The sequence below is a fragment of the Mercenaria mercenaria genome, chromosome 6 (assembly GCF_021730395.1).
Source record: "Mercenaria mercenaria strain notata chromosome 6, MADL_Memer_1, whole genome shotgun sequence".
Lineage (NCBI taxonomy): Eukaryota > Metazoa > Mollusca > Bivalvia > Venerida > Veneridae > Mercenaria > Mercenaria mercenaria.
Window position 1 is genome coordinate 70,460,011 of NC_069366.1, and position 19,496 is coordinate 70,479,506.

At 35.1% G+C, this 19,496-nt stretch overlaps 1 protein-coding gene across 3 annotated transcripts in view; it reads left to right on the forward strand.

The window, feature by feature from the left end:
• Positions 1 to 436: 436 nt before the first annotated feature.
• Positions 437 to 19,496, forward strand: part of LOC123548656 (serine/threonine-protein phosphatase 4 regulatory subunit 1-like) — a 49,820-nt gene continuing 30,760 nt past the window's right edge. For 2 of the 3 annotated variants that reach the window (XM_045336126.2, XM_045336127.2), the window contains exons 1-7: positions 437 to 459; positions 540 to 584; positions 14,931 to 15,042; positions 17,166 to 17,272; positions 17,579 to 17,721; positions 18,245 to 18,305; positions 18,719 to 18,804. In XM_045336126.2, coding sequence (XP_045192061.2) covers positions 453 to 459; positions 540 to 584; positions 14,931 to 15,042; positions 17,166 to 17,272; positions 17,579 to 17,721; positions 18,245 to 18,305; positions 18,719 to 18,804 — 561 coding nt within the window. In that variant the 5' untranslated portion in view covers positions 437 to 452. Of the gene's footprint in view, positions 460 to 539; positions 585 to 5,953; positions 6,024 to 14,930; positions 15,043 to 17,165; positions 17,273 to 17,578; positions 17,722 to 18,244; positions 18,306 to 18,718; positions 18,805 to 19,496 lie in introns of those variants that run through there. The other variant, XM_053546271.1, reaches the window with a different exon arrangement.

Consider the following 19,496-nt stretch of genomic DNA (forward strand, 5'->3'; position numbering starts at 1 on the left):
TCACAATTTATCTTAATCAAGTCATTTTTATTTATCGATTGGTTTATTTCTTGCGGGTAAGAATATCAATTTCGACCTAGTTACCGCCAGAAAGGCACGCTATGACAAATACGTCTCACAGTCCAGTAAACCGCGTTGATTTCAACAATATACGTACAGTCCCCATTGTAGTCTTATCCAGAAAATGCACGTAAAGGTATTTTAAACAAATACAGCATGAAGCTGTAAACATTTAACAAGGAAGTTTTATGCCATCCTCGTTAAATTATAAAACTAGGTCAATTTATTGCGGAATAATCTGTGAAAGGCGTGAATAATTGAATTATCGGCAAACTCCGTAACATTCCGTCTTTTACCGAGAGGAAAAAACGCGGTCGTCCAATCAAATCAAAGCAATTTATCGATGTCGACCAATGAAATTCTTCTTTTTATACCACGAGGCCTTTTCCAATATGGCGGGTGAGTCCACCTCACATTATTTATTTTCGTCGATTTTTGTCGTATTTAGTGCCGAAACTGATATTTAATTTCCATTTCAGATATTGACCTATATCAAGACGATGGCGATGAAAATGCAGACGATGGTAAGTTCGCTTAAATTCATATAATTTGACCCTGTGTCACCCTCGAAGATGCTGCGAAGTAAAAACTGTGTCACCGTTCGGAACAGTAATCTTTATCGCCCTTTCTACGCCAAATTTATGCATGAATTAGTATCACTTTGTGTCCAAATGCTTTAAATTGATATTTAGCTACTTTTAGCGTATTTTTTTGAACATGATTCTGTAGTATCTCTTGTAAACCACGTGTAGTTAAACGTAATTTCAAACATGACGCCAAGGTTGAGCCAAAAAGTCGATAACCATGATATGCGAAAATGATCACGTGATCAATGGGGTTTCTCTCACGACTGAATAAAGTAGGGACTCCCGCTTTGTACATTAGGGGTTTTGGCGCCTTTGCTGAATACTTACTTGTTATTTGTGTTATTACTCAACATTAATTCTCATTGATCTAGATGATTAATTAATTGAGTCACTTCTGAGTAACATAAGTCATCAACAAAGCAAATTGGGTTACGTCTTGGAAAGTAGGTCATGTTGTTGTTAATTTTTTTGTTGTGCTGTTGCACTCGGTGGATGGTTCACATTTTTCTGTGGTTTATGTTTTCATTTGTTTATTTTTAGAAGTATTATTGTTAAACATTGGTAAAATTTCTATTTGCATTTGTTAAGTAATTGGAAAAAATGTAGTTTACTTGGGAACAGACAAAGGCTTTTGTCTAATGGCTGTGTATTTTTGTTTGTTTGTTTCTGTCTTGCAACACACTTGCCAACTGGCTTTATTGTTGTATTTAACATAATGCAGTGTATTTTTACATGAGTTGGGGTTTGTTTAAAGGTGACAGGACACGCCTGTGCTTATTATAGTTTGAAGATGGTTTAACATGGAAATGAAAGCGGTTAACATATGCACACAGTTCTTAGGTAATTGGTGCGGGGTAAAGTGATGGGAGTACTAGTAACAGGGGTGATAAAATACAGATGGGGAAGTACCATTAAGATAAATCATAGAATCCTCTGCTTGAACAGAATGTCAATTTTCTTCGATCCTTTAGTTATATTTTTCATATAAGACTTCGTGTTTTGCGACATTTTGAAGCCATCAGCGGGCAGTGTGCGAAATTACCGGTAGCCCGATCGCCAATGGCTACGAAAAATCGGCTCGGGCAACAGAAAATCTGCTGACCGTAGCCTGTCGGGCTATGAAAAATTCTGAGGAATAAATTTATCTAAAAGATCATTGCAAACTTGGGAGCGAAATAGTTGCTTTGAAGCTTCAAATTTAATCAATTTGCACCATGTCATAAGCAGGGATATAAATTAAGACACGCCCAGTGCGACCAGATTTGAAGCTGGTCGAGTCAATTTTCGAAAATAGTCTCCCAGCTGGCGAATGGCTTTGGATTCTCCTATTAATGTCAGTATTTTGGGTTTTTCCGAGACTGTCGTATTAATATGCACTACGTCACTTAAATTGACCAATCAAAATTACCTATATATACTACGACCAATCGGAATACGCGGATCATTTACTCTGTCACTAACAATGGCTGCGCCCATAGAAATACAGCACTAGAAAGTAGAGGTTTATTGAAGGTTGTTAAAGAGCTTAGAACGGCCGGTCGCGGCGACAAAAGGAAATATTATCAGGATTATTTAAAGACCTAAAGGCCAATGAGGACTTTTAATGAAAAATGGGCTGTTAACAGACCGCGGCTGCATAGAACACCGACCGCAACATGGTTTGTACTTTTTGTACAGGTAATAATTTCGTAATTGCGAGTGACCTGTAACTCGACAATGTAACAAAATACTAGAATTCAGATGTCCATAAGCGTGCAGCCTCTATCAAAATGCCCATAAACAACCCAAATCCTCTAGTGCTGCAAAAATCATTCAAACTTTAAAGGTGCAAAATAAAGACAAATGAATAGACATAAATCTTAAAAAAAGACTACACATTTTGAAATATAGTACTAAACATTACGATAGCCGCGCAATATTCCCTTGAAATCAACACATGTACAGAGAAACAAATGATTGTTTCTATATTTTCTTAGACTGACATGGGGGGTCATTTTGTCCTACTTCCCTGTTTATCGCTTTTACGTAATCGGTCGGAAATTCTTCGGGATCACGTGATTTTAAAATTGTTTGAAACGAATATCCATTTAAGACGCGCAACAAAATAACTGTATTTCCATGATGGTAATTATGCACGACTTGCACGAAAATTATGAGTTGTACAAAATTTAAATTTGAAATTGACAGTGACATATATTAGGCCAAGACAATGTGATTAATGTCTAAAATCCTATTAAATTAATGTAGCCATGTGTACATAAATAAGTGTATTTAGGTAAATTTCAATCATACTTTGTTTCTGCAGTGTAAGACAGTTACTCATTTATATTCTTAAAATTATACTGAAAAGAGATTAACTGGAAAAGTTTACAACAAACGAAGTTGTAAAAACACTTTTATTCGGGAAGGGCCTGAATTGTCCTTATATAAATGAAAACTTGTAGTATAGCTGTATATTACCTGTATTATAAGAATGATTTTCATGAAGTTTTTGTGAGTTACAAAATTGTTGAATTCCATGTGCTAAGTTTGTAAAAATCACGTTATCGTTTGGGCATATGATATATTTTGCATCTATTTATAAAAACAGCCTGGTTTCGGAGGATTCTTCCAAAAAAGTCCGAAAATGCTCGACGGGTTTGTAAGCAGTCGGAAAGCATACTTTTGGTTTGACATAGGCAACAGTTTTTGTTTATTTGTTAGTTATTCTTTAACATATTCATGACTATTTGGTCAGAACCGAAGCAGTGGGCCATATTTTCAGTAAATAGGAAGTCTCAGCTATAAACTCTGGTTTTCATATAATACTCGTTCGGGTTTTAGTAATGGACCTTTAACTGTTAAATGTTTTCGCAGCTTAAAAAAACTTTTACAGTGATTTTTTTTGGAAAAAATAAAGGTGCCTGTGCCTGCTGAATTGGGAAAATAAGCGCGATAATTCCCCAAATTGGGAAAAATAGAAATATGTTTAATTTCCATACTAAGTGATATAAATCTGTACATTTCCTTACTGAATGTTGTTTGAAGAGTTTATATTTTTTCAAAACCACTTTTGGATTTAAAATCGTGAAATTTTTGATTGATAAAATAAATTAAGACACCAATACAACTTGTAATAATTTTATTTATCAATTTTCACTTCATGCCCTTGAAATTTGATAACGTCCGAAATTTTGACTATCCGGAAATCGGTACAATCGCAATTTTGATCTCCAATTTTTCAAAAACTAGGAGAGATATTGTCACTTTTCATTACCATAAATGATTAAATGACATAATGGAACATATTTAAACCGACTAAAGTGAATATTTCTCTTGAAAATCGGCAATATTTTGTTTGTCACGTGTTTTCGCGACGGTAACCTTGATGCAATTTTGATCTTAAAAAGGACGTTTTTGATGCCATTTCTGCCAATTTCATGTTAGATATCACTGATGTCACGCCCGAATATAAACTGTTACATTTTGGAAATAAAATCTTATAGTTTGAGGGGGAAAACATCTCTTTTTTAGGGGAAAAATTGACGATTTTTTGGGGAAAAATGGCCTATTTTGGCGAGGGGAAAGTGCCGATATTCGGCAGTAAAAATACGCAAAAAAAATCACTGTTTTAATATGACTCTTCCAGTTTGTAACAAAGTCCGAGTCTTCCGAAGTGACCGAACAGTGTTTAACCAATTACAAGCATTACAATTGGTCAAATAAGAGAAGAGCAGTCGGTTTTCAGGGTTCAAGCTAGCCCACAAAAATTGTGAGAAGTGACTTCTCCCTCCAGTGAAAATAGGGAGAGGTGAGGCTGCGGGTCAAAGTAGTTATACACCCTTAATATATTACCGTTTTGATGGTACATTACAAAGGATTAACATTCCAAAACAGCACATATTTTATTTATAAGTACAAAATGCATTAAAACTGTATCAAATTTTGCCAGTCTACATACAACACAGTGCCATTTTACCAGACTCATCTTTCTATTAACTATTTTGGTTCACTTCTTTTGAAAACTTTTTCTTTGGCGTACCAGACTCAGCAGCATTATACGCTTTGTGTTTATAGTCGGGCTTAGGGCCAGTATTGCTTAGCCAGGAATCTAACAACATGATCTCTATTAATGCTTAAAGCAGAATGACTGAATTTCTCCTTGAGAAAAGCAAGACAGTTATCACCTTTATGCGATCATCGGGGTTCCCACCAGATTTTTATCGTGTTTTTTTATATATACCTCCTGGGTCATCAAACTGGGGTGGAACTTCAATAGTAGGGGATTTGACATTTCAAACTTAATTTTTACTTGCTTTGATAATATCAGCTATACGGGGACGAACTGTGAAAATGAGAATGAGTTGACTGGGGACTAATGAATAATTTTTTTTAGACCTTCATCATGTTCGTCTGCTTAAAAGGCACTGACCTCCAGATTTGGCCATATTATGAACATTAAAATACTTTGAAGTTTGGTCATATTATGTAGGGATAATACACGTTTTTTTTTTTTTGTGTATTAACGTCTGCAGAAGCCCGCAGGAAGGTCTCGGTCACAAACCTATCCCAAGGGCTTCTGCAGATGTTAATACACAAAACACACATGTACTGTCACTATTCTTGAATAAAAAACATTACCCGACGACTAAATGACAATAAAGACATTTTCCTGTCGTCGTAACCAATATCAACTATTTGGGGACAAACTCAAAATGAGAACGAGATGACTGGGGACAAATCAATAATTTTTTTAGACCTTCATCCACTTAAAGAGGCACTGACCTCCAGATTTGGCCATATTATGAACATTAGAATACATTGAAGTTTGGTCATTATATGAACATTAGAATATGAGGCCATATCAAATTGATTAATAGTTCTTCGGAAAATTTTCAAAAAAAATGGGAGCGAGCGAGCGAAATATTTTTTTTTCTCAATTTTGATTTTTTCAGAGGCGGGTAGCTTTTACATGGAGCGAGCGGGTATTTTTTTTTTTTTTTTTTTTTTTTTTGCAGTAACTATGATTATACATGAAGTTAACATTCCTTTAAGAAGAACACAGAACTTAAACATTTACAGTGTGACTAAGACAGTAGATAGCTTTTCTGTATGTTTTAAAGACTACATGAATGGTTTTGCAAATAAATTCTTGCCAAAAATCACTGAATCACTTTGTTTTTATTTTGTATTTATAATTACTGAGGGATGAGTGTCTTATTTTTAATTTTGATTGTTCTACATTAATCTGAAGGCGTGCCCATTTAACGGCAGAGGATGAGGAATATTTAAGACAAAACAGGCACCCAAGTGGAATAACATATCTTCTGAAACCCAGTGAGATGGCTTCGACACATAAGCAACTTTGTGCCCCTAGTGAAACTCCAAACGGTAGAGGTGAGGGGAAAGTAATAAATCACTTGACCAATGAGACCAAACGGAGTTGGGCATACAAATGCTTCGACATTGCTCGAATCCATTGGAATAATTTCTTAACAGATAAGCTTAGCTTAAGTTTTTGTGGTAGAGGTTCATTCCAGTCAAAAATGATAACAGACGAACAAAAAATGATCCCAATATGGCCACTCTTTAAAAGTGTTATTTGTTGTGCTTTGATTGACCAAGAAATTTTGAGTTGGGAAGGTCTGCTTTTTTCAGATTCTTTCTTGCAATCAATTCACAGCCAATTAATATACAAACAGGGAAAATTGGGGTTACAATACGACAGAAATTATTTTTTATATCTACACAACTTATTTGAAAAGCTATACATTTTTTAAAAATGAATATATGCATTTTGATAGAATATCTGACTGCCGTACTAAAGAAGTTACGTTCAAAATGATTTGGGCCCGAGACAATTAATGTGATGGATCAGTCAGGATCTGTGAACAAACTTTTTTTTCAAGAAAGCACCGTCTTTGGCTCTAGATCTAAAATATTTAACTAAACACACTGATAATAAATGGTTTGAAAACTTTATCTGAACAATATTTCTATGTTTAATCCAAATATTTTCAATCTGAATCCCCGTGGCTGTGCACGTCTTACAAGTCAGGCTTTGTTCTTTTCACTGTATAATTTGAACAATCGTAGAACATGCTTACTTCATCACCTACCGGCACATCGAAGGCCATGTGTGGCACTAGCACAGACACTCCAGATTTAAAACAAATGATGAACAACACCATAATTCCTGACTTTTTGAGTTTGTGTCATCAGCTACATGTATTACGAACGCATGGATTCCGATCAATATCACTTTGACGCATTAAAACAGCGATAAAACCTGTTTACCGTTATCATTCCGGACCGCGTAATCAGAAAAAAAAAATTCGGCGATTTTTATGTACTTGCGGGCGGGTGAATTTTTTTTCTTTTTCTCAAGGATGAAATCATTGATGCGGTAGTTCTGACGAACGACAAATCAATTTGGTATGGCCTGAGTATTTGTTTCTAAATTATTTTGAAAATTCCAAATCAAGAAAAAAAAGATGACCACGTCTGGAATCGAACCCCAGACCGCCGCAACAATAAAGACATTTTCCTGTTGTCATAACCAATAGCGCTCTAGCGGAATTAGTGAAATATGATTTCAGAATATAGATATATATAATTGAGACAGTTTACCTCGAGTAAAGCGTTACAAACGAACGCTTTTCGATTTTCATACTAAGTAAAAAGTAGTAAAAAGACTCTTGTGTTTCTATAACATACAGTTTGTCAGTAATTAAGTTTTAAGGCCTTCTTAAGTAATATAGCATTTATTTCAAGATACCTAAAAAAAATTGTTGTAGTAGAACAAACTGGAGGCCAGTCCCTTTAACATTTAAAAACAATGAAGAACAGTATAAAAACTATTCATAATTTTAACATGTCCAAACATTGAGGAATGATACTAATTTCACTTGGGTAATGATTACATTTTACTTAGACTTTATCATAGACTCCCTGTGTAAAGTCTCAAACTTTAAACTAAAATAAAGGTATTAATTCCATATAATATTTCAGTGAAACTTCAAAGTTTTGTTGTTTGTAGCATCATCTGAGCATGTGCAATGAAAAATCTTACTAAAATAGTGATGTATTTATTTCTAAAGTCACTATATGTTCATTGAGAATATACTTCGTTATACCCAAGATGAAGTGGATACCGGCAGGTACTGGAAAATGCAGCTCTCTGATTGGTCAGTTAGAACCCCTAATTGTCATGATAAAGTTATGAACAGGGCTCTGCAAATCTGCCAGTTTGTCTGTTTTGGACCGATTTTTTACTTTTCAGACCGATTCGTGAAGTGGAAAAACGGGGAAAAAATTGGTTTTGTAAAAATGGAGAAAAGTATAAATTTCAGTCTGAAATCTCAATACACAGCCATCTGCCAAGCAGGAAATTGTTGGTCGCACCCTCAGATTAACAATAAACGTGTCAAACGGTCTGATTGTCACCTTGGTAATAGGTCCGTGATTTGCATGTGACACAACAGTGCTCGCATGGCACATCCTTTAATGTTTGCAGGCAGCTGACTGCAATGTATTAAACATTTTTGACTGGTTTCTAAATGATTCTGACTAGATCCAGATGTTTTTGACAGGAACCCACTTCTTTCATTAAGAATCCTATGGATTGTTTTGTTTCAAAAGGCTATGTTTGAAGACTGGTAAAAGAAACAAATGCATTTAATGAGACCGATATAAATAATTTTTATAATTACTCGATTTCTAATAATTACATTAATCATTTGGGACTCCGGTTGAAACAAGTACAGAAAATCACCTTTGCAACCCAGCAAAAAAAAAAAATGGACTGGCAAACCTGAATGATAAAGAAAACCAGAGTGGTGCTATTATTAATTCAGTCTTTAAAAAAGGTCTCAAAATGAAATTTTGTGTACATCAGAAGAGAAGATATAACTTTATAAAATGTAGTTGCTTATTGAAGTACAATGCCAGTGAAATGAAATATCTGCTGCCAACCCACATTACATGCTACTAGACACACGGGAAATTCGATCTCAGCGTTCACATAACGTACGCATTTGGTCCATGGCAGAGTATTCTAAAAATACTAAGGATGTTTGGCAGAGACTGTTAGTCGAGTAAATCACTTTGACGCATTGTATTTTATAAAATTCTGTCAAATAATGAGGAAACATTACAAAGTTTCTACCGTGTATATGGTACTGAAGTCACATGCGTTGACTTTTAGACTAGTTTATAGGTACACGGTGTCAAGAAAACAATGCCTCAGCAATTTTATCCTTGCAAGTATTTTCTCAGAAAAACATGGAAATTTAAACAAAGTAACGAACACATATAACTCTGAAAAACTGTTTTCATTGTATGGTAACTCGCGGTGACCGGTAAATCATTGTTAATGCATGATATACTTATTTCTTCACTCTATCACGTTTTAAAAAATATAGTATATTGGTAATACGTACGGTTTGACACCAGTTCTCAGTATCGGTACAATACAGAATAATCTCTTCGAAAAGTACCAGTATATACAGTTACGTAAAAGAACTGGTTCCGATTTCGGTATTATCAGGAAAGTAAAAACAAAATTCTTATCAAATCTGCGTCAAAATAAAGCAGAAATTAAAGCAAATAACGCGATCGACTGTTTACTGTGACATCGCTCCACGTAACCTCCCTTGAATTAACATGGAGAGCTAACCTTACGAATAGTTTCGTATGATAAAATATTACTTAAAAAACTTCTTTTCCCGTCATTTTAAATATGTAAACCAATACTGAATTCCAGAATATACGACACTATTTTTCTTTGTCATATTCTATTAAAACAAATGAAAAAAAATGATTTAAATAAAATGTTACGAGACTTAAGCTGTAACCTACATAAACAAGTAATCGGTTTTCGCGAACCATTAGAGATTTGTTATTGGAATGTTGTTTTGAAGGTTATTGTTCGTAGTCAACTCGGTCAGGGGTGTGGAAATCCTAATATTTTTCACTTGTCCACGGACAGATGAGACTTAAAAATCTACTTGTCCGCAGTCAAAACTTACTTGCCCGGATTTTCAAAATTTTAGCATGCAAATAATTCTTTATTTTGGACAATAATCTACAAGTAGTAACAAAAGCGAACATAACAAAGTGTAATACTGTAGCTGTTTCAAAAAATATGCTTTTGACACTTTAGCTTGTGTTCGTCCGCGAGGCCGTCGAACATTCAATAATACCTAAAGACTGCTTATCATGCCAAGTGAACCCATGTGAGAAAGCGTGGCACTCTCTGACTGTTAGAAAAACAAACATGAAACTTCCTGACTCGTACTACTTTAGTGAGCTCTTTGTGCTTTGACTAATTACTTCAATTTTTGTTGGCAGACGAAGTTTTTACCGTTGGACAAATTTGTCCAAACGTGATAATTGTTTACGTTTCCGGTTTCTATTCGACAACTTACTGTGCAAAAATCACGCGAGATCATGATAGGGAACCAATCAGAACGCAGAGAAAGAGCTGCTAAATTTAGACACAGTATGGTTTTCCCAAAACTGGAGAAATCGAGAGGCCCTTGGCGGGTGAAACATTCGTTTCGTACATCAAATTATTTTATAAACTCAATAAAGTTGAAGTACTGTTCAGCGTTCCTAAATTATTCTTTCCTTTTTTCATTTCAAACCAGAAAATTTCTGCTTGTCCGTGGACAAACGGAATGCGAAAACTCACTTGTCCGCAGTCAAAAAGTCCAGAGTCGGACAAGTCGGACATAGAAATTCCACACCCCTGCCGGTCGAAGATTATCATGAGTGACAATGAGTCTGAATTGTTAGGGGGTAATTTGAAACTCTAGTTTGTAAGATATGTTTATTTTATTTTTTTACACTTTCATACCATAGATACTCATGTATAATGCGCAGTTTTTTGACCCCGGGACCACCCCCGAACCATGGGTGCACATAATACACAGGTATAGACAATTTTCCAACTACAAAACAAGTTTGTTACCGATGTTTGCCATTTTGGTAAAGGGAAACTACTCCCCGCATTAACTGTCACCGGGGGCCTCCGTGGCCGAGTGGTTAGAGTCGTTGACTTCAAACCATTTGCCCCTCATCGATGTGGGTTCGAAACCTCATTTGGGGCGTAGAATTCTTCACGTGAGGAAGCCATCCAGCTGGCTTACGGAAGGTCGGTGGTTCTACCCAGGTGCCCGCTCGTGATGAAATAGTGCACGGAGGGGCACCTTGGGTCTTCCTCCACCATTAAAGCTGGAAAGTCGCCATATGACCTAAAATTGTGTCGGTGCGACGTTAAACCCAACAAAATAAATAAATAAATTAACTGTCACCACTAAAATCTAAGATTGCCGTTACGTTCCATAAAAGATCGAACGGTTCATTTTTCTTTCAAACAAAATTAATTTCATATAAATTTTAAAGTATTTTGATGAAAGAAATGTTAATAAATCACAAAAATTATGATACTAATTAAAGATCGAGAATAATCTTTAACCGAGATCAAACTGTGAACAACATAATTGACACGAGGTGACACGTTAATTGCAAGTAATTACTGGCTATTTGATTGTGACAAAAAGACTAACCCGCCTTTTGTTATTGGTTTGAATTGAGAAGCTCATATCATTTTGAAAGATACCATTTCGAAATATTGAATCAGCTGCTGTTTATTTATTCAAAATAGTTAATTAAAAAGGTAAAACAACAAAACAATATTTTACTGGTTTTATTTTCGAGAAAACAAAAATCGATAGTACCGCGAGACCGATGCTGCTCTCCGCTGTGGAAATAAAATCAATTACCGGTGTCGATGTAAACTCTACTTTCTTTTCCATCCACCTCAAAATTGACCAAAAATGTTTTTTTTCCCAGGATTTTGGGCCAAAATTCGGTGGGGGGGGGGTAGGGGCGCACTATACATGGGTATCTACGGTAATCTAATACAACATTCCATTAACAGACTTAAAATGTTTAATTATCACAGCAAATTTTCCTGTATAATATTTAATACTAACCAAATCATTGCTTATGTGATGTACTACAAAGCATGGTATTGGTATCGTTAAAAGTACCGTATCGTTTCGTCAGTATCGGTATCGAACCGCTTCATCCTTAAGGATATCCAACCCTAGTAATACGGTGGGTGGGGTAGCGTCATTGTCGTGTTTTCATTTCGGACTGATTGAGTTCTCAAAATTTCCGGAGCCCTGTTTATGAATACCATTTAAATGATTTAAATGAAACAGCATTTGTAACTGTCTGTACTTCTTTAAAAACAAACCCTAGATTTTGCGAGAAAATGCAAACTCTCTGTTGCCTATCACACAGCCGCCACCGTGTTTGTTTGCCAATATCCCCTCAACCAATCAGGCTACACTGGTGGTTACCTTTTGTACTTTTTCGAAGTTCGCAGGGAACCAGTCAGTTAATGCCCGACACAACTGAAAACAGACACTTTGGAATTCTTCAACAGTTATTTTGGGATTGATTGCATTGTATGTTCGCAGTTATTTTGATTTAGAACAATTTAGCAACTTCCTGGTCAGCAATTAGGTTGCGTGAAAATACGTTCAGGAGCAATTTTCTGTACATTTCAGATCGAAATTTATACGTGGAAAACATAAACTTACATGAATGGGGACCCTGTGACCATTTCAAAAAGTCAAGAGCAGCAGCCGCAATTAAAATCATACATTACGAACAACTGGTTAAATTTAGAACCATAATTATTCAGAGCTTTCGTTTGTCATTCACATCAAACGGCTTAGTTTGCGAGGGCTATCCTTACTTACCCAGGGCTTGAGCTAGGGGGAGAATTGAGCGAAATAGTCAATTTGGAGCTCCCACTTTGTTCTAATCTAACATCAAAGCCAAATTTAAGTCGCCTCTATCGGCCTGTTGACACTATTCGAATACACAATGGCATAATTTTAGTTCTGCCTACTTCAGATACCGAGAAGTGCGAATTGTAAACTGATTGTTGATTTAAACTAAGCAGTACAGATTTAAATTGCATTAAAAATTAGCTTATAAATACATTCTGTTTTGACCTTTTATAGTATCTTACCTTGAGTAATTTCCTTAAATCTACTTAATTTTACTCGTATTTTTCAAAGCCCAGACGAGACATATTGTTCATTGGTCTAGCTAGCAGGGTTTCCACTGGCCCAAAATTTTTCCTGTCACAAAATGTCGAAGTCAGTAACGCATTGGGGTTGGGGGTGTATTCTCCAAACACTGTGCATGTTACAACAATTTGTCATTTTTATAGTTTATTTCATTATTTAAAGGTCCAATACTAAGGAAAGTGAACATTTTAATTTCTTTTAAAAAGCACAGAAACTATTTTATTTTATTGGAAAATGAAAGTTGGTATGTAGAAATTCGAAATAAATTGCATTATATGTACAATTATTTTTCTATGAAGTATGAAGAAAGTTTAAAAGACCTGGGGGGTCATTCTGTCGATTCATTGAAATTTCAACATAATACTCATACATTTGTTTGAGTTCCAAAGACCTTCTGTAAATTTTGACCTGCCAATCTTCATTATTTAGTGTCTTGCTGAAGTCTATGCACTGGCTATGAAAAAAATTGCCAACTCAATTTCCCTTAGTAATGGACCTTTAATTGTTAAAACTGTTATTGGGGGATCAGGGGGCTCTCCCCCTGCAATGTTTTGAAATACAGGCATGAAATGGCGGCCTCTGGTGCATTTTTAGGCCTAAAATTTTGAGGTAATGGAGGGGTTAGTACCTTCTTTATGGGGGGTAGGGTCAGGAGCCTTTCCCCCTGGAAAATTATGAAATACAGGTACGGAATATTGGCCTCTGGTGTGTTTCTTGGTCTAAGTTTTGAGAAAATATTATTATTATTCCTTTGCCAAAATAGTAGTGTATTTCTCAGCAAACTTCAGGGTGGGGGAGTGGGGTTGGGGGGGGGGGGGCTGGAGCCCCTGAAGCAGGGCCTGGAATTATATTTCAAATAAAAGGGCTTTTTAAATCGAACAAACAGTCTGATGCAAGATTAGAATCTAATAGAGATATACATGTTGTTGTATTTTGCATCTGACAATTTGATTTTAAATTGAAATTACATTTGCGTTGGTAGGTCTTCTCTGAATTGGGGTCGCAAAAATGTGTGACAAACGAAAAAAAGGCAATCAAGACCAGCATTATTTATAAAATTAAAATTTATAAAGTATTTTCTATGACCAGAGTTAATTTTTACCATTAAAACCCTGCTGCTGTATTAATTTAGCTTTTATGTGAGGAAACAGATACATTAATTTCTTTTAGCTCATCTGATTTTCTGAGACAAAAAAAGATGAGTTATTGTCATCACTTGATGGGCATCGCATTGGCATTGCCTGGTTAAGTTTTATGTTTAGGTCAGCTTTTCTCCTAAACTAACAAAGCTGTTGCTTTGGAACTTGCAACACTTGTTCACCATCAGTCGTTGACCCTGTACAGCAAGAAAGATGACTCTATCCTGCTTTTTGCAAGAATTATGGCCCTGAAAATCAGATTTCTTGGTTAACTTTTGCACTTAGGTTAACTTTTGTCCTTAACGGTCAAAGCTATTATTTTAAAACGCAGAGCAGTTATTCGCCATCAAAAGCTGACTCTGCACAACAAATAGCGTAACTCTGCATTGCTTTTGCAAGAATTATGGCCCTTTTGGACTTGGAAAATCATGGGTAGGACAATATTTCTATTATACAGAGACAAAATAATCAGTTGTGTCTGCACCCGCAAGGTGGTGCTCTTGTTTAAACATGTATTTGGTATTTATGTTCATAGCAAAAAAAGTGACAGCCGTGGTACAGACAAAGGCATATTTAATAAATGAACCTTAAACTTTCAGAGCAGTCTACTTTTTTTGCATAGTATAGCCCGGTTAACTATATACACGGTCCCTGAAGTGTATCAAGTAAGAATTTGGTAGCAGCTGGTTTGGTTGTACTGACGCAAGAACAAGTGCTTGCTTAACTAGACTGGATATGATATGATACTTATGATCTTACCAAATTTCTGGTGACTTACATTCATATCACCAGAAATTTGGTAATAAGTTCATAAAATTTCTGTCACAATGAAGCATTAAGGGTTATTTTCAGGGTTTATTTAAAGGGAATGAATTGTTAAAATGAAAAGAAAAAATTGTGCATAAAGGAGAGTCCTGTGACACTGATTGCTGAACTGTTAATTATATACCTTAGTAATTCCTTGTGTTAAGAAAATGGTGCTCAGCCAAATATTTTGTTATGATTGATTTTATTTTGAAATAAACTGTTATAATATGAAAATATGTTTTCAGGGTACGGTTTGGATGACGGCCTTGACTGTGATGAACCATTTGGTGCTGATGATAATTTGTCGCCATTGCAGAAACTAGAAAAATACATTGAAAGTGATAATGTTTATACAAGGTAAGCGATTTGTTCGTTCCATGTAAATTGTTTACTTAATAATAAACAGTTATAAATGTTTCTTGGTTATTTATCTTTTTTAATTGAATGATGTACAAGGTGAAGCTGCTACATAATTCATTTCTTTTGTCACCTACAAGAATTCAGTATCCCCATGGTTCGCACAGGTCCTTGAAAGTCCTTGAATTTGATCCTAAGTCCTTGAAAAGTCCTTGATTTTTTTCTTCCAAAAATCCCCTGAAAAAGTACTTGAATTTTGAAAAAAAGGTAGAAAAGTCCTTAAATTCTGCTAAAAACGGGTGCAATCGTATGGTAGGGGAAAAATACAAAAAATAAATAAATAAGTCAAAACGAGCGAAAAAACGGTGTAAAATAAAAATACATGCACACCCACGGAGGGAACGCTAGTTGAACACCGTTTCGGTACGGAAGTTAGATACGGAATAGCGATTTTCACAACGTTAAAATATTAGAGTCAGTGTACCCGGTTTCGCACTGTACGCGGTTTCGCACACCCAGTAAATTCATGTACTTTGTGAGAATAAAGCAGAAAATTCAACAATTCTTTGTTATTATTTCAAGAAAGTGGGTTATTCCCTACATAATTTGACACAAGGGGTCCTTCCCCACTGGAGCCTCGTTCTGGTAAGTGCAGACGAAAACAATAACAATATCAATGGAGACCAGTAGGTCAGCTGAAAAATATTAAGTTTCATGAAAATAATGACTATGCAAACAACAACAAGGTGCAAAATAAATTGAAAAATCACTATTCCATCATACAGGTAAGTATTTACCTACTACTTTACCTAAATGAAAACTATTTCAACAGTTATTGAAGTTCTCCCAACCTGCAAAATGCCTTCAACTTGATTGTTTGCTTTACGTTTTTATTAAAACAGAGAACTTAATCGAATAATTAGACTTGTGGGGGTCTTTTGTGATTCAACAGCTTCTATTGTTTTATTTTTGTTTCATGTATTCAGTTGTTTTAGCCTTTTCTGCTTTTAGAAGTAAAAATATGGTTTGGTACATAGCTTTCACTTTCATAACTGCTTTTAAATTTCAGTTTCTGATGTTTTATTGGAAAATACATGTTTAAATTGAATTATATAAATGGTTAAAAAGTTAATTAATATTTTTCTTTTGAGTAACTGCATTGTTATCACTGAGTTCTATAAATATCAGGGTGTGCGAAACCGTGTACACTTAAATGCAACAACTGGTCAAAATATGTTATCCGAATCAAGTACACTAAGAGGTATGACGTCATTGTAGTGGGAAGTGAAAGTAGCGCGTTTCAAACCGAAATAAGTAATTTTATTAAAACATATAGAGGTAAATTCAAATTTAATCATTTTAGCTAGATAGGAAGGTATTCTTAGGAAATGTGTGCGAAACCGGGTACACTGACTCTATGCGCAAGGTCATTGTAGCGTGACTTATCAACAACAACAATGAGTGGCCCAAAAAATAAATGTAGTTTCGCCTATAAATGGCTTACACAGGATGATTATTCATCGTGGTTAAAGGAGTTTAAGTCAGACAAGCATAAGTGTATGTGATAAACTCATTGATGTCGGAACTATGGGAGAAAGTGCGTTGAAAATCACACGCGAAAACAAGAAGTGAAGTCCCTTGAGGACAAATTGAAAACTAGTCTTGAGAGCTTGAAAGACTTATAAGAAACATGTACTAAGTATGTATACAGGCAAATACAGCTCATAAAAGGTAATCCCATTGAAGATCTCATATAGGTTAAGATATGCTGTTGTAGCTTATGGAAAATAAAACTGTTCTGTAACTTTTTTTCTGTCATAATGCCTTATGAAGAGCCTAAATGGTTTTGTAATTTAAGATTTAAAGCGATTAAAATAGTCCCTGAAAATCCATAAAAAGTCCTTGAAAAGTCCTTGAATTTTTTTTGCCAAGTCCTGTATGAACCATGATCCCTGTAAAGACAAAAAGACAGGAGCATTTTCTAGTATAACGAATTCTGCTTTACCATAATTTGCTGTTAAAATTGTTTAATGACCTATTTTTAAAGTCTATGAAAGCAAGTGAGATGTTGATAAATTTTTTATTGAAGCAAAACTTACAAAAATTTTCTTTTATGTCCATAGACAAATGGTTGCAAGAGGATTACTTGACACATTGCGAGCTGTTGGTGATTCTGAGGAGCAGACAACAGCAGTACTCACTGCTATGGTCAAGTTGTCTGAGGATTCAGGTAAATGTCCACTTTGTTAACAAGGAAAATCTTTGTGTACTAAATCTTCCGTTCAGTGTATAAAGAAATAAGATTTGTTTATTTGATGTGTCAGATTTCTTTGTTACTTGTTTGACTTATTTCTTCTTATGTCCAAACAAAAGCAGTTGTCACTGAACGAATGGGTTTGCTGCCAGTCATGCCAGCTGTGATTCGCAGACATTTACTGATGAAGAAAAGAAATTAATGAATTCATGGGAAATACTTAAATATAGTAGATATGTCCTGAAATTAATGGTCAAATGAACGTTTTTCTTTCTTTTGTAGATCCGATTGTTAGGTCTGAGTTAATGGAACAGATTCCACACATTGCTATATACTGCCATGATAATGCAGACATCTTTCACAATGCCATTCCTATGTACATACTACCAATGGTAGTCAGATACCTTGATGATGCCAATAATCAGGTAATTTCTGTAATTATACTTCAAATAATTGCTATAGATCTAGTATAAAAATGTTTTATTCAGCCAGATCTTTTATGGCAAGTACTGTTACACTATTGAATGTGTGTTAGGATGCAGTGATCTTTTAGTGTCAGAATGCAACCTTTTCATTTGACAGTTACTAGATAGTACTTAAAAACAGTCAATTTGTCAAAGGTCTCAAACCTTTCTTTTGACTTATTTTCAAGAATTTTTAAAGCAAGCTTCATAGATGCATGTTTCATCCAAAATGCTAGCCTTCTTTCTTTGATTCGTCGTTGTGGTGTTCTTTCCACAGTTCGATTTGATTTCATTTAGTGTTATTTCTGTGATTGGATCTAGTGTTCTTTCTATGGTTTCTATTTGTTGTAGTGCTCTTTCTATGATTTGCAGTGATTCAATGTAGCATTCTTTGTATAATTCAATATAATAGCATTCTTTGTGTAATTCAGTGTAGTGTTTTTAAATTGTGTATCAGATTATTTAATTCATTGCTAACTTGCAGGTGAGAAAGACTAGTCAGGCAGCACTACTGGTAATACTCGAACAAGAACTGGTCAACAGAGGTTTGTGTACTTTATAGTTCATACAGTTCATTATATTTATCAGATGAATTTAAACATATAAGGTATATACTTCATATCAGAATTTATTAATAAACTGAGTTGAACAGATTTTCAAATTTTTATCTTGTCCATTGTCCTGTCGAAAACCTCACTTGGGATGTAGAATTCCTTCATGTTATAAAAGAAGCTGGGTAGTTCTACCAGTATGCCTTGCACTCAGTCACTCATTCCGGAAATTGTCTTAGTGCACCTGTAATAGTATTAAAACAAACTGGAAAATTGATGTGTAGGGCTTGTTTGAATTGATCTTCACCATTAAATCTAATCACAGTTTATGATGTGAACTACTTTGTGTCATTACTGGATATTTGAAGCAGTGTTAAATATGAGTCTTTGACATTTCTCATTACCAGAACAAATAGAAGATCAGGTTGTAAATGTTATACTGGAGTTGTCATCACCAGAATGTCTAGACGAATACAGAACAGAAGCTGTTGCCGTAAGTCTAACAAGAATTCTAAATTTTTAAATGAAAGAAATACATGGTATTCCAGTTACAAACCTTATATAGTAGCCTGGTCAGAACACTGGTTCTTTCTTTGTATGTGCACAGTGGACTTTTTCTTTTTGGACGAATTTTGAAATATGCAGGCACTGTTCATGGAGAAGCAGCAGTATAAAGAAATCAGCTTAGCTTCTTGTCTTCCAAAATAACTGGAGTAACCATCAGCTTTTGCATGAGATCCTTACGTATGCTGTGAAAGACATGGGTAGTGAGATGTATTTCCAGCTTCACCTTGCTACTCTGTCTTTTGCAGTATTGTAGGGACAGCATCTGTCAGCTTGAATATTGCGTTGGCAAAACAGTTCAGCCAATTTGAATCTACAGCAGAAATGAAAAAAATTCGGATTCTATTAGCAACACAGGTGGAGAGTGGATTAGGATTGATTTGGAATTGGTTTACAACACTGGTGAAAGGTGGAATAAAAGGAACTTTGGACAAGTGCAGAGGAATAAGAATGTTTTTATGGCTAACATTATTGGTTGTATCTGATTGGGATGCAAAGAAATTTTACGAAGATGTGAAAAAATCTCACTGACATGATGAGACATAGCTGGAACTAAAGTTTCTGGAGATCTATATGAAGAAAATAGAGATATGAATGAAGAAGCATACTGGAGACAAATAT